The sequence below is a fragment of the Kryptolebias marmoratus genome, linkage group LG20, assembly GCF_001649575.2.
Source record: "Kryptolebias marmoratus isolate JLee-2015 linkage group LG20, ASM164957v2, whole genome shotgun sequence".
NCBI lineage: Eukaryota > Metazoa > Chordata > Actinopteri > Cyprinodontiformes > Rivulidae > Kryptolebias > Kryptolebias marmoratus.
The window spans coordinates 16,696,777-16,712,631 of NC_051449.1; the positions used below are offsets into that span (position 1 = coordinate 16,696,777).

Here is a 15,855-nt window from a genome sequence, read left to right on the forward strand (position 1 = left end):
AGAAATGATAGATCTTTAATTTAAGATGCAAAGACTGCAAATAAATATGAAAGAATTTAATCAATAAATAATCTAATGTACAAAGAGACCTCTGTGTAAAAGTAATTTTTTATTTTTTTACTGTAAAAAAAGTTCTAACTGGGATGAAACAAAAGTCTCTTTTTACCACTTTAGGTGTAATTAAAAAATGTTCTTGGTCAAGATTTTCTGACTTTAAAAGAAACAAAGTAAAGCTGTGGAGAGTCACATGTCTGCGAGCTGGCAGCCGAGAGGCCTGGCAGATTCTGGGTAATGGGCCCTTGCTGGGCTCACTAGACGGGTCACATTCTACTGCCAGAAGAGCGGCGGAGGGTCTTCACCGTGCACTCTGCACATACGTGCCCACACACAAATATACTCACTCAACACTCAGCAGCCAGACTAAAAAGCAGCTGAGAATCGGATTACCAGACACACAGAGCCGCTCATGGTTTTATAGAACTGGAGACGCTTCTAAAAAGGCTTATTTCAGGGAATTCCAGTTGACTCTATGATAAACAAACACATAAGTCAACATTAGACTGTAATAGCCTTTAATTTCCAAGGTACCTTTTGTTCTGTAATCCTTTTTATTTTGTTTGTTTCTTTTTTAAGTTTAAGATGTCTTTCATTTCCTGTCATATTCAGTTACCTGGACCACTTGTTCTTTTTTTATTTCCATTTTATTTGTATAGTGAAAACGAATGAGTCAGACCCGACAGCATTCCAGAGTGTCTGTGAACGAGACAGATAACATCACCTTATCCTACATCTATTCACTGATGTGTGACTGTAAGTAAAGCATGAAGGTGTCTTTAGTGTGACGCATTAAGAATGCCTTTTTAAACGGTCAGAAAGACACATTTAACTGTGTTGCCATGTTCCTGATCCTGGATCAGTGCTGTGTATCATCCGTCTCACACAAGGGTCTGATGGGGGACTCATACAGCTCACTGCTGTTTGAAGCTGGTCCTGGTCTGATGGGATCAGTCAAGGGTGACATAAACACATGTACTTTGACATGGCAGCCATGCCTCCATGTGTAAAATAAGAGTAAACAAAAGTAAAAAAATAAAATAAAATTTAAAAAGACATCTGGTACATCCTGTAGCAGTCCAATAAGATTATTTAGGAATGGCAGCCAAAACAGAAGTGGATAGAGAAGAAACTAAAGAGAAACATTTTTCTGTGCAAGACTGGATGATTCTTGTTGTTATTATTGCAACCATGAAAGGTGGGCAGTCATGTATTCACGTGGGTGTGGGTGTGGGGGAGGGGGTTGTGTGTCTTCTTATGTCTGTCTGTTACCAATATGCCATAAATCAGAAGAGGGATCTTAATCATAATTTTTAAAAAGTAAACATTTGAAGTAATGGTCCGCCCAAAATCTTTGTTTAAAACTGTAGTATTAACTGTTGGAGTCAACCCTGTCTGTTTGTTAGCAAAATATCACAACAACAATGAAACAGATTTTAATGAAACTCTCAGAACATATTCAATTTGTGTACATCTACAACTGATTACCTTTTAGAGTCAACCCAATTTTAATTGTGTGGTCAATTTAATGATGGCTGCCACAGCTGAATACAAACTTTGCTATAACTCATTTCATTTTTCAGATGTTGAGCTAAGCATTAGGGTGTGAGTAGCTGAGAGTCATCTCTGAGTGCTAACAGATCATGTGAGATCTTTTTCAAAACGTCAGGTGGTGGGTGATAACCATTCTTCAAGGAATGCTACTTTCATTTTCTTTATATTTCATTAGTGTTCATTCTGCAGGCAGATAACCAGTTTTGTTATGGATAGACCAATTATTTGGTCGACTGATTTTAATTGGCCGACATTGACCACTTTTTAAAAAAGTGGCAATTGGCCATGTCTGTGCATATTTAACCAGTTGTAACCAGTTGTAACTGGTTAAGTAAGACAAAGAAGTAGGTTAAGTAAATATTGTTATATTTTGTTCATTGAAAAATTCATGTTGACCAAAAATTATATATATATATATATATAAAGAAAAAGAAAGAGACCACCCGCGGAGGGTGAGAAGGGAATTTTTTTATATATATTTGTTGCTCTGATTACTAAAGATTGGCACTGGCATTTTCTATAAAACAAAACAAAACAAAAACATATGCTGTGTGATCAGACTCAAACAAGAACTGCAAAGCTGGTTTGAATATGAACTAAAACATTGTTCAAAGTCCAACAACCAAACCTAATTAAAAGTTCTTTTTATTACAAAAAGAAAGATGTAGCACAAAGGAAGAAAAGGAAGAACATGGAATTTGTGAAATATTTCTTGCTAATCTACTTAAATGTGAAATAAGTTACACTCTAAACCAAACAATAAAGCTACAAAAACCAGTATGAACTAATGACTACACCACAGGGATTTGTGTGAAAGATTATGATTGGGCATAAAATGCAACAAACCTGACAAATTATTGCTCGCAAGGTGAATGGAAATAATGCAGTCACAAGTTGAATTAGAGGTTTGATTTTTCAAAATGACAATAGCCTGGGCTGATGCACCTTTGTTTTACATTTCTGGCCTATTATAATGCTTTGAGTCAGAATAGAAAGATTGAATCACCACTGAGCAAGCAGGAGATAAAATTAGAGCTGAAATAGTCTGTTTATGTATTTAAGACAATCAGCGTGCTGAGGCACAGCTTTAAATACCGACTGTGTTATCTGCTGATTCAGTGATGCCTTAATGTTATTTGAAATCTCACACTGATGAGGCATCGGACCACCTCTGGCTCTACCTGAACAATTAAAGGGGAAACGTGGAGTCTTTTTGTGCCAACATGGAGGGACTGATGAAAACAGCGACAGTCCCTGTTTGAATAACAGCGGCACACAGTCACGCTCCCATGGAAGCAGATGCCAGAGCCGACACTGTGACCTGTGGTAACCCTTAAAGACTTGAAACAAAAGCAGAACTGAAAAACCTCATTAGCACCTCTGAAAGTCTTGATCTTCCACAAGAGGAACAGATTTGTCAGCTGTCAGCTACCCTGTGACCACTTTTAACACTTCAAATCTAATTCCTGAGTGGTTTAACCTCACCATCTGTAGACAGCTTTCTATTAGCTTCTTTTCTTCTTCTTTAAAGCTAATAGGCCGAGCATTATGACCAATATTATGAATATCGCAAGATGTCACGCCCAAAGTATTGGTTGTGAATGATGCTTAGCAACGACAACACTGGATTTTAATTCAATATCTGTACAATTGACTGAATTATATCCAATTTGGTGCTTTCTAAGAGCCATTGGCTGTGGTGGCCATCTTGAACTGTACTGGCTCCAAAGGTTAATCAGCTGTAGAGGTATGTCCATTGATTATTTACAGATTGTTTCATTAAATTCCATCCAGTGGTTAATGAGATGAGACGGACAGAGTTGATTCCAAGCACAATTTTAAACAACAATCTTGTGCAATCTGTTAGCGCTCAGAATATGTGTAGAGGATCAGTCTCAGCTCCCACCGCAGCAAATGTTAGGTCAATTTCTGCACATCTGACTGAGTTATAGTGATTTTTCTGGCCACCATCAGCTATTTTGGTAACAGACAGACATACAAACACATGACTACAAAGGCAAAAACATTATTGCCTTGACTTCACCTTCTAGAGGCAGGATATAAGAACACTGAGAACACTGGTATGGTGAATATATTAATGTTCTCCAGGGGTATTTATTTATTTTTTGCCTGACACAAACAGTACTTGATTAGGTTTGAAAGGCAACAGAAAATGCAGCTACACATACCCTTCCCATTTGTTTCATTACTTTTTGTGACAGCAAACAGCCAAAGCACTGAGGAAAATGCCACACGACCATTGTACTTTCCCTGCTCGTACCAACATTAATCATATCAGACATCTCTGAGCTTTACCTGGGTGTGGAAATTCAACCAGCTGCACTAGAAAAGACAACCAAAGTGTCTGCGATGTATTTGCCAAACAAACACTAATGCAGCGTTCTAGCTAGGAGGAGCTCAACACATCTTGATGTTATTACAGATGAAGTGGATTAAGATGGAATAATCCTTCAGATTCTACACGTGCTGTTTAATTAGTTTTTGACAGGGAGGGATAATTCATTAGATCATCCTTAGCCATTTGGATAATTAGGAGTTGAGAAGATGTGTTGTTGTTTGACAATAAAAACCCTGAATTTTATTTTAGGGGTTCTACCCAGTAGAAAAGTACAATGATTTATTTCATTTTTCACAAATTTTCAAGGTCAACAACAACAGTCCCAACTGGCACAATATGAGATGCTAAATATACCAACTAATTCCATTTTTTTTCTTACAAACAATGAGTGTGTACACAGGAAATATACTGTTGCCACTGAACATGTAATATGCAGGTCTTTCATGAAACGCTTATTGCAGTAGTAATTAGCGATGCAGAGATAAGGCTAACGAAATAAATGATGCCAATACAGATTCTCACTCACTTCAGAAGGTTTTTTTTTACTCCACAACCATCTTGTTCTGCACCAACTCTTCAAAACTTCGCGCTGCCTTTGATGTCATCTGGAAACCTTGACATTCTGACTTCTCGTTTGTTGTCAGCAGTAAACCAGCAACCTCATAGCAACCATTTTTCCAACTACATCAAATGTTAATTGATCAAAATAACACATTTTTGAGTTTTCGTTTCTCTAATTTGCTTTTTTTTTAATCTTACATTTCTAATAAAAAATTTGAGACTTTTTTTAAAGTTCAAAAACCACGGTGCAAATCTTTTAAAGTGTTGGAAAGGTTGAACCTCGCGGTGTGACTCCAGCATTAAAACCTGTAGCTGCCAATATGTCAAGCGCCTGTGCTCTCCAGGACAAGCAGCTATGAATAAAACCTCCCGAGAACGGCGAGCATAAAGTTTCGGAGGTAATTGAACGATAAATCCAGAACACCTCGGGCGCTACAAACCTCCAGCATACGGCTTCAGCGGACTGGTTTGTTTGCCAAACCATTTGTCCATTTAGTAATTACTTTCAAGTCAAACAAAGTGGACGGTCTATAAAAAGCAACGGAAGGCACGGCGCAACCCAGAAGAGGCTCTAGCACTCACTAAATAATAAAACCGATCCAATCAAGTTAGCAAGACAACAGCATTTACTTCAACCGTGTGCAGCCGAGTGACAAAGTGGATGGTGTGTTCTATCTCATGTTGCTTCTGTTTTAAATCGGGCCCCTGAATGCAGCCTTGTGATGGCACTGAAGAGCTAAAATACATGCAGCAGTTAATTAGACTGCTGAATGAATCAGTTTTAGACCATCTTTCTGCTCTTTGTTGGTCCAGTCCTCAAATTGAAATTACAATCACAATGGAAGCAGATGAGTAATTAGTTTGAGGCAGACAGAATCCCCATTCACTTAACAGAATCAAAAGAGAGAAAAGATGATGGATTGTGTGGATCTATTTGTGTGTGTGTGGTGGAGGAGGGGGGGTGAGACAGATACAGAGACAGGGGCTTTAATCGCGTTACCCCGTCCTGAGAGGCAGGCTAAGTGTATTACCACCACTGTGTCAGGAGTGCTGTTTTCACGTTGGGGCTGGTGTGCAGCCGGCGTTCTCTGGGCTCAGATTAAAGATGGAGCTCGGGGCCCAAATTCAATCAGCAGCACATAATTTGACAGTCACTTCACGTCGAACAATTTTCTCCCTCTGATCACAAAAAACAAGAATACTCTAAACAACAAAATAGGCCAATGTGACAGCTGCAGAAGTTTTTTTTTTTTCTGAGCAGCGACTGCTTTATTAAATGAGCAACAACAACATCAAAGTTGAGGGAATCTTTTTTTTTTGTGCCATCAAATGTGAGCTAAAAATTTAAGCTCTATTTAAACCGAATGCACAGATGCTTTGATCAAGCTAATGCTTAGGCCATGGGTACAATAATAAAACACTGAATATTTATGCAGCTTAGGAATTTCAACCTTAAGTTTTCCTTAAAAATGACTCCAAAATGAACAGCGTGTTTCAGAGAAACAAAACCTCGAGGCCCAACGTCTCCGGCACGCGTGTTGTTATTTTGCATGTTTGATTTGAGCAACAAAAACAGAGAGGTATTAATAGTAGGAGCTGATTACAGGTCGCACACGCTCTAAAAATGAGGTCGGCTTGAATAAATACCCTCACAAGAGAACTCAGATAGTTTAAGGCCTGAAAATACATTTTGTTGAATGTCTTTAAAGGCAGAGTAGTGAATGAATTGTCACACTACTCTTGAAAGATCAGCCCAATGTGGACGATCTTCGCAGGGTCTTGGTGAAGTCTTCGGGTACATCCAAAAATGGGTTAAAAACAAAAACAGCTGGACTTCTATTCTGTAGCTGACGACGTATAGAAGTCCAGTTGTTTGTGTTTTTAATCATTTTTTAGATTTACCATGTCCTGGATGACTAAGAATCTACACCAGCATATGTCTTCAGGTATTCAAAGAGCACAGTGGGCTCCGTATTACGTGTGATAGATCGTAAAAAGATCTGAGCATTAACAAATTACCCATATTGAGGTCAAAGTAGTAGTATGAACAGGATGTCAAGACCCATTGGTGAGGCTTGGTAGTTTGGAACACGTAGAACCGGTCATCCACTACATCTGTGATCATGGAAAGAACCTAGCGCGTGTGTGATCGCTGTATCCTACAGCATGGTGTGATCTTCCAGCACACAGCTGCATACTGACATAGTCCAAAAGAGTCATGCCAGGGTCAAGCCTGGGGCATTCGTGGCCGCACGTGGCAGCTTCATCGAGGGAACATGCTGCTGATGTATAGAGCGGGGTGAGGGTGCAGGCGAGAGTTTCAGGGACGTGGAAAATAGCAGGAAAATTCTATTTATTGAGTGTTAAGAGCGTAGCAGTGTTATGATTGCCTTCGCACTGAAGGAGGCCTTCCAAAGTTGCTGCAATTCAGTTAGGTTCTAAAAGGTCATGTGGGGCATGGCGAGCATAGACGGGTCGTCACCCAAGGGTCAGTAGACTTTTACTTGTACCGTGAAATATTCTAAACTCTTTTTTTTTTGGCTCAATCTAAACTTTATGGTTATCCCGATCAAATGTGACCAATGAATCCCTAAAACAAAAAAACTAAACAAATGAACAAGTTTTGTATTTAGACATAGACAATTTAGCAACAAAAAAAATGGAAAAAATAAAAAAAATATTTTAAATGTATTCATTTATTTTTAGATTTACAAAGTAGGCCGATAGAAACACTCAAAGAATGTTCAAATATTCACTCTTCAAAGCTCCTAAAATTCCTGAAGATCAACAATTTAAATAACTGTTGGCCTTAACCTTTTATTTCTTTTTTTATCTAAACTTGCTGTGTCTTGGTGGATGTACAGTATATCAGTTTATACTATTTTTTTGGAAACTAGAACAGTCATGGACATGTTAAAATCCAACCATTTGTTGAGAAAACAGGTAAAAAAAGATCCAATAAAGACCCAACACAGGACCTGAGAGAGGTATCATCCTTCAGCTGATCATAAACCAAATAAATTTAAAGGTTTTAGCCAATAGCTCTTAGGGAATCACGTTTTCTGTAAACTGGTTTATGCCCGTCAAAATGTTTGGGATTATTTTCTTACAGAGCTAAAGTAATGGAAACAAGTTGTTAGTTTTTTGTGCCAGGCTGCAGAAAAAGTGCTAAAAAATCTTTCTTAAATTTGTAGCGTTTGTTTAAAATCTGGTGTTTGTTGACACAGCACCAATTTTAGCTGCAATATTGTCAAATATTGTGTAAGTTGGTCTCTTCTGCTTAACAAGCAAGCAAGATTGGACTGAAAATAAGTGGAAAAGTAACCAATGTCTATTGAAAAGCTTTGAAAGACTTTTAGAGCATCTTGAAAACTATTGCTCAAGAATACTTTCAAAGAAGAGTGTAGCTACCATAAAGTCTCTCTTTAATTCAAAATGAAAATTCTGAACTTCAGACTTTCACATACAGTAGATCTGTGGTTTAGCAGGTAAAGATTAAAGATTATTAAAGAGTAGTTTGGTCAAGAATACATAACCAGATGTACAAATCAAAATGTACATTAAAGTTTATTTGTGATCTCTGAATGTGTAACAAGGTAAATAGGATGCACATTGCTGTAATTTTATTGTATTTAAAAAGTGTTTGTTCTGCTAAATCTAAGTGTTTACTATATATTGGTATAATTATACCAAGTGTCCCAGAGATGAATATCTTAATCTGACAAAATTTTCTTCCTTATCCAAGTAATTTAAAGATTTAAGTGTAATTATAGAAGTTTTTAGCCTTTTTAATAAACAGTACTGTATGGTCTCTTGTGAACCAGAGGTGTTTCATCAGGTTCCATTTCAGCACCTTTGTCTGGATCCACACCTGTTTGCCCTTTTTAAGTTTTTGCATTTTGTTTATTAGACTTTTATTTCAAAATAAAATCATTTTGTGTTTAACAAAACAATCATGTTTAAAAGAGCTTTTACTGTGAGGCATTTGGTAGAGATACCATATGTGACAACAGCCGGACGGGATTAAAAAGGACAAAGGATCAGAATGTCTGAATTAAAAGCCACAATGGAGTCTGTTTGAATGTAGTCAATATTCTGATTACATCTTTTGGAAATATTCTTAAGCAGCACGTTTGTGAATTATGTTTAACTATCAGGGACATTGCTCTCTGTTATGTTTTCCCAGGTCTGAAAATGGGAAAAATATCAGGAAAATCAAAACTTGTAAATAATTTAAGTCATTCATAGACTGCGTAATTGGGCCGAAAACACAGGTTCAGTAACTGGCATGGAAAAAAATAAATGGACGTGGAAGTGAGCTGCAACTAAAGGGAATAAAAGGTAAAAATGAATACATGTTACAGCTTTATGAAGTAACTAAGCTACAAGTGGGCATTTGCAGAAAAATGAACACAAATTCAGGAAGTCGGTTTTTGAACCAACACACGTCGAGAAGCGTGACGGGCTATAAAGTCAGTCACCTGCAAGAGCATAGCTGACACACACAGGTAAAATATACAAAAGAGGGCATGACAGGTGGTAGAAACACACACACACACACACACCTGATGCTAGTCATGCTTCCAGTCTCAGAGCCAAGCTTGCATCTCTCCAGCTGACTGGCAACAATCTGTCGTTCGGCTTCCAGCTCCCTGGTCAGACGTTCAAACTGCAACTCCTGGAGACAGAATCGGAGAGAGAACGTGTCAAAACAGTCTGTCCATATATTTACTGTCACTTTTAAAGTCATCCTTGACGTTCATACCGCTTCATTGTCTCCGACACGTTTTTCATTGTTGTGAAACTGACGATTTGCGGCATGTGATGGGAAATAAAAAAATTTAAAAAAACACAACCAGATATCATCAGGTCCGCCAGTTTCACGCCGGCAGATATTCATATTTGTAAGACCAAACTGAAGCCATCACATAGAAGCGAGGGGAGTGTGTGTTTGACTTTAAAGCGACAGATTCAGGTGAAACCATCTGAAGTTGTGATGCTGCATGGATTTTGATCTTGCTGTTAAAATGAGCTGTCTGATATGCAGTGAGCGGAGAACGCTGTCCGGTCTTTCTGCCTGGAAATGACTCGATCTGTATGTGCAGTATAGCCCACTGTGGAGTCGGTAAAATGTAAGGAAGAAGGTTCATTTACCACAAAGAGAGAAAAACAACCACAAACTGGGGAGGTGATGAGACACAAGAGTCTCTCTTAGCTGTTTGCCCTAAACTCAGTGCGAAAAATAACAGAACGCTTCATTCAAGGTTTAATTAAAGAAAATGATGTAGAAACACAAAATAAATGTTTTCTTTTTCTCCCCCTATAACCTGTACAAATACTTTAGTCTACATATAATTCCATTAAAGTATTTCTTTCCTGTCAGGGTGTGTAAATGCTTCTTATTAAATATGTACAAAAATACTAATGACAGTTTATGCCAGTTATTTCTTGAACTTTGAAGTTTGGTCAAATGTGTCACATTTCCAGTGCAGTGTATGTGGCAGAAAGAATATATATTTATATATATTTGAAAAAGTAAAATTATTTTGTTTGTGGTATTTTTGTGCCTAATTTCGGAGTAAAAGACACTCATCGGTTGATACAAGTGAGCAAACTAGCCTCTAATTATAGTTTTGTTCTGCTGAGAACCATTAAACTAATTAAACATAATTGATTTTGTTTTGTTTTTTTGTTGGGGGTTTTTTTCATTTAGGGCCCCCGAAAAATAGTGATAATTGAAAACAAAAAAGCAAACAACAAGTGAATTAAATCAGTCAGTGAATTGTTTTAAATAGAGAAGAGAACAGACTGGTTTCTAGGGTATGATTGTCGTCCGCCGCTGGAAGGTAAAAGGTGAACCATAACGGTTTTACCCATATCTGCGCGTTCATTTATCTGTCTGTCAGCAAATATCTTTATGAACCATTGGACAAAATTAAATGAAACTCGCAGGAATAAATATTTGGATGTATATCTACAGCTGATTAACTTTAGGAGTCAATCAGTAAGGACTAATCAATATTATCCAACACAAAAATGGCCACAACTCGATCAAGTTTACAAATACTGGGCTAAAATTTATTGATTTCTAAGATCAGTTAGCTGTGGCGGCCATCTTGAATCGGGCTGACTTCAAACAGTTGAACAGTTCTAGATGTACCTGGTGAGAGAGTTGTTAAAATTCATCCAGTGGTTCATAAGATATTGTGCTAACAGACAGACAAACAAACACACACATACAGGCAATTACATGATCGCCTGCCTTTCATGGCAGTGAGCAATAACAGTAAATAAAAGAAGCCCCCTGACAACGACTGGGTCAGACAAACAACCCAACTTTTGAAAACAACCTCAATGTAAAAACAGTAAAATAAAAGTGAACATTAGTCCGACATATAATGCTTACTCGGTGCATAATTTCTGACTAAGACTGCTAATGGACTGCTGGTCTGCGGGAGCTTAAATGCTGATAATGCCTGAGGCAACTTGAGGCTTCCCTCCATAATAACACAATTTGATTATAATGACTCATTAACGTAATAAGTTCACAAATCACATTGCGAGTCTCGCAGTAAATTGTGCACCATTTTCCCCTCATCAACATGAACTGAACATGTTGAACCAAGGTGTGTAGAAGTCTCTCGTACAAAAACACACGCATACAAGGTAAACGCATGGGCTCTGCAATAATGTGATCATCAAACACATGGAAAATGTGTGCTTGCAGCTGTAGAATGAAGCAACATGTAAAGTCTTGTCTTTGAACTATACTGAAACTATAATATGCTTACATATTGTTATTTATGGTTGGTTTTTGAGCTGATAATAAATTGCATTTTGAATAAAACTAAATTCAGAGACACATTCTAACACCCTGAGAAGTACTTGGTGCCTCTAATCAATTATAACAGTATTTATTGACATTTTAGCCAGCTGCAAATTTCACACAAGGAGAACATTGTTGATTTCAGTGTCTATTCACATCACTACAAAGCTGCGATCCTCTGAAGTCGATACAAACCAAAGGCACTCCTTTTCCCATCTCAAACACAGCTGCATGCAGGAAAACGGCATGTTTTTTTTCCCTGATAGGTCTGACTTTTTATGCAACCAAATCAATATGAACTCCCTAATCAGCCAATGTAAAGACCAATAACAAGGAAATCCACTTCTTTTCTAAGTTAGCTGAGAGAAAATACTAACTAGCTTGATGGCAGCCGCTTAAAATTCAGATTTAAGTCTTAAAAGCAGCAGAACAAAGGCGGCCGCTTCCCACCATGCCCCTGCGATCTCTGCTCCCTCCAATTCACAACTGACTGGAAGACACCTGTTACTGCAGAGGGAGAGGAAGGAGAGACGTGATGGAATTCATCTCCACAAAGTCCCAATCAGGACAGGCAAAATCAAGACAGATACATACGGAGGAATACGAGCTGTGAGGACACATACCTTCACATGGACCATACTTCATAAAAGCAGAGAAGTTCATGAAGTATTCCACTTCTTGGAGCGTCCATCTGGTTAAAACATAAACAGCAATGGTCCCTCACTCTCCTCCAAACACTCATCTGTCCTGCGTCAGGACACAGCAAGCGATAGAGAAAGATAAAGAAAGAAAGACATAGAGACTGGGAGACCACAAGTGTCACTTGAGCTGACTGCAACTCAGCCCCCCCTTCTCTGCCTCTCTTTCTCTCTCCTTACTCAGGGGCTATGCACAAGCACACACACACACACTCGCTGTTCACCCAGCCACAAAGGTCCCCATGGCAACGGAGCATTTAGAAGCATTATTTATGCAACGTTGCATCACAATGGGCCCTCCCACCGGCTGGCCCTGCCAAAAAAAAAAAAAAAAAAAAGAGCCTGCCGCTCGACCATCACTCTCTGCCTCTCACTCTACCTCCTTTTCTCGTTTCTGTCTCTGACCAGACCATCTGCCCCCCCCAACACACACTCTCACACACACACACTCAACTCAACCACCTCCCTCCATCCTTCCTCACCGTATCCACCACCACTGACAAACAAGGAGGGATTCTCAGGAAAGGAGGGGGAGGCAAGAAAGAGTGAATATGGATCTAGAGCAGGGTGGATGGAAGCCCATACACACTCAGAACAGTAGACTCATGCCGACACACTCACACAGATTTCTGCCCCCAAAACCCTATGGCCTGAGATGGAAGATGTGGAGGGCACTTTAGATGAAATAAGTTACACAAAGAACGCACGTATGCACAGACAGCCAACACTCCGATGGAGCACGAGCACCAAGAACTCTCATTCTGTCAAAGTTTCATGTGAGTAATTGAGCTGTTGTCTAAAAGCAAAGCAAAATCAATTCAAGTCTTTGGTGACTGAATATCTGCTGATGCAGAGAGTATTTGTCAGATACGCCTATCTCAACAGCCAACAAACAGGAGCAGGGGCACACCCTGGTCATGTTGCCAGCACATCACAGGACCACATGGAGCAAACTATTATGTAGAAACACATCTAAGTATAATTTGAAATGACCAGCTGACCTAACATGCATGAAATTGGACTGCGGTTTGAAATCCAAAATAATTCCATGCGTGGACAGGAAGAACATGCCAACTCCAAACAGGAAGATGCAGGCGAGCCAAGATTCAAACCAGAGACTCTCTTTCTGTGCTAATCACAACACCTGAGTGCAGGCCACCTGTGTGTGTGTGTTTTTAAGCAACTTTTAAACAATACATTTATCATTTATCAAATACAACATTATTTTTGCAGAAAGCTTTTAACAGTTCTGTTATTTCAAAGGTGCAAAATGAATGTTTCATTGCTTTTACTGTTCTGTAGTGATATTAAACACAGCATATTTGTGTCATTATGACACAAAAATGTTGGGTAAGGATTGTTCAGATCAGATCACCTGCTTCTCTTTGCTACTTTATCCAATAATAAAACTGAACATTATCAGCGATAAAACAACTTCACACAAAAACAACTGAACGTCTTCTTACCCAGAAACTGTCTGCCTGAAAACCAGAATCCATGACTTCCCAGTAGGTGTCAGATACCTCCTAATGCATTAAAAAACGTTTTTCTTTCTTTCCTTCCTTCTTTCTTTTCCTTATATTCCCTGTTCACTTTCTGTATCTCTGAAGGACAAGAACAAAATCCACCACCACATGCCAACAAATGAACTTTGCACATGCAAAACTCTACTCTCCAGTCATTTCTTTATTCAAATCTTTATTAGGTCAGTTTACGTGACTTCCGACCTGTATCTGCACAACACTTGCTGTCCCATAATTGGCTCTGGCTGAGTGTCTGATAATTTAGGAAGGGGTTCACCAGAGCAGGGTGACCAACTGGGCAGCACTACATTTATTCCATTTCACTGACTGGAGCGCTGTAATTATATGTTTTTTTAATTTGACCACAATTTACAACACTAAATGGCAGCTAAGTGAAATATGGCTTTACCACAATAAACCAATTAGCAGCGATAATAATTGATGAGTTGATTATTGCAAAACAAATACGTATTCTAACTGCTAGTGTTGCAATTTGTAGATCATCCGTAACCCCTAATTTACTTTTGTTTCCTTGTCCATACAGAAAACAAAACTAAATACAACACCTTGTACACAAACACCAGTCTTATTGCAAATCCATGCACACAGTTTCCTAAACAGATGAAGCAAATTCTTACTACCTCTAGTTTGATTTCACTTCCTGGCACCTGCTGGGCTCCTTACAGGTCATCTAGCTGTTGCAAGCTAATAACTAATAAATTGAGTGATTATTTCATTAACTTGTAATTTCAGCTCTGGAGAAATGATTGTTTCCTAGGTGTCTGGGGAAGATAATGAAATAACTAAGTACAATGACAAAACCTGTTTTTTTGCTAGTATCTCGAGAGGTCAACTCAGTTCATTCTTCTCTGAATATTTTATTAGCATAAGAAGCCTCAAGCAATATAGAGTTCAGCTAAAACATGACATCAACAGAAAAAAACCTACATTAATATTTATTGAATGCTGTGCTCTATGTGTGCCCAGTATCCTCTGTACCAATTTAGAGAAAAGGGCTAAAAGGAACCATGTCCTCATGAGACAGCTCAGCAATCAAGTGCTTGTCAGTTGATTAATAGAGATCATTTCCACTGGTCTTTCACTGGAGACAGGCAGTAGAAAAGACCTAAAAAACACAATTAAAGATATGACTAAAGTCAAATTTGAGACAGTAGTGGGTTATAAGGAGAATAAAGATGGATTGTGTATGTGTCTGTGTCCTATAGCTGCAGCCGTCTCCCTCGTTCTCGCGGTATGAAGTAGTCTAATTGGGCCCTGTGGTGTCTGCTTGGCATTTACATGTTTCAGATGAGGGGACCTATTCCATGAGAAAATGTCACACAGTGGCTGTTTGAGCTAAGACCGCTGCCGTCTGGCGTTATTGTTTCAGGACTAGAAATGATTAGGTACAGTACACTCATTTGGTAAGAAAGCTGCCCCAGAGGCAGAGAGAAATAAACAAATACGAGAAGGTGTGATGGAAAGATTGAAACCACTGGAGCAGGAAGAAAGATGTACAAATGGCGATGAAACAGAAAACAACACAGATGGAGACAAGAGATGCATGCCGATTTATTTCTCCTTCAGAAACTGTACAGGCGCGCATCCCAAAGAAGACAAATTAGTCCTGTTTTGTGATAACTTGTTTAATTGTGCTGGTTGACTCGTTTTTGTTCTGTGAAACTGATTTTCAGCAAATGCTAAGGGAATTCAATTACTAGCAGAAAAAAAAAAAAAAAATTCAAGACGTTTTATCTTTGTTGAGCTTCTGCTAAAATAAAATAAAAAAGATTCATACAGCATCAAGGTGAAACTGGAGAGCAAAATAAACTAAAAATCCTGAAAGCTCAAGGCCTTGACACCCAGAGAGCATATAATAATAACTATACTTCCAAAATAAATTATCTTGTTAGATTATTTTTCCTGGAAGGTTTTCCAATCACCCAAAGCACTCTGTGTCTGGCTCAAAAAACAAAACAAAATTGCACTTAAGTCCAAAGAAGCAGCAATGAGCTTCAAAAGATATGATTCAAAGAAAGAATTTGAACAAATTTTTCTTTTTTTCTTCTCATTAGTACCGATGTAGAAAACGGTTAATGGGGTCTTGTGCACTTTACTAATTCTGAGCCAATTTTATTACCAAGAGTTTAGGCTTAACTTTTACTGAAAATTGTTTTGGAGCTGACTTAAGTCAAGAACAGTCCTGTCTGAAGTTGAAATAATTAATTTTAGACCAAATTAGTTCCCTATTCTTACTTTTATAAACCACTTTGATCAAAT

At 38.4% G+C, this 15,855-nt stretch overlaps 1 protein-coding gene across 10 annotated transcripts in view; it reads right to left on the bottom strand.

Annotated features, from left to right (window-relative positions):
• ctnnd2b (catenin (cadherin-associated protein), delta 2b) overlaps positions 1-15,855 on the bottom strand; it is a 160,685-nt gene that overhangs the window by 94,232 nt on the left and 50,598 nt on the right. For 9 of the 10 annotated variants that reach the window (XM_017420860.3, XM_037982054.1, XM_037982053.1 and 6 more), the window contains exon 3: positions 9,094-9,206. In XM_017420860.3, coding sequence (XP_017276349.1) covers positions 9,094-9,206 — 113 coding nt within the window. Of the gene's footprint in view, positions 1-9,093; positions 9,207-11,977; positions 12,353-15,855 lie in introns of those variants that run through there. The other variant, XM_017420866.3, reaches the window with a different exon arrangement.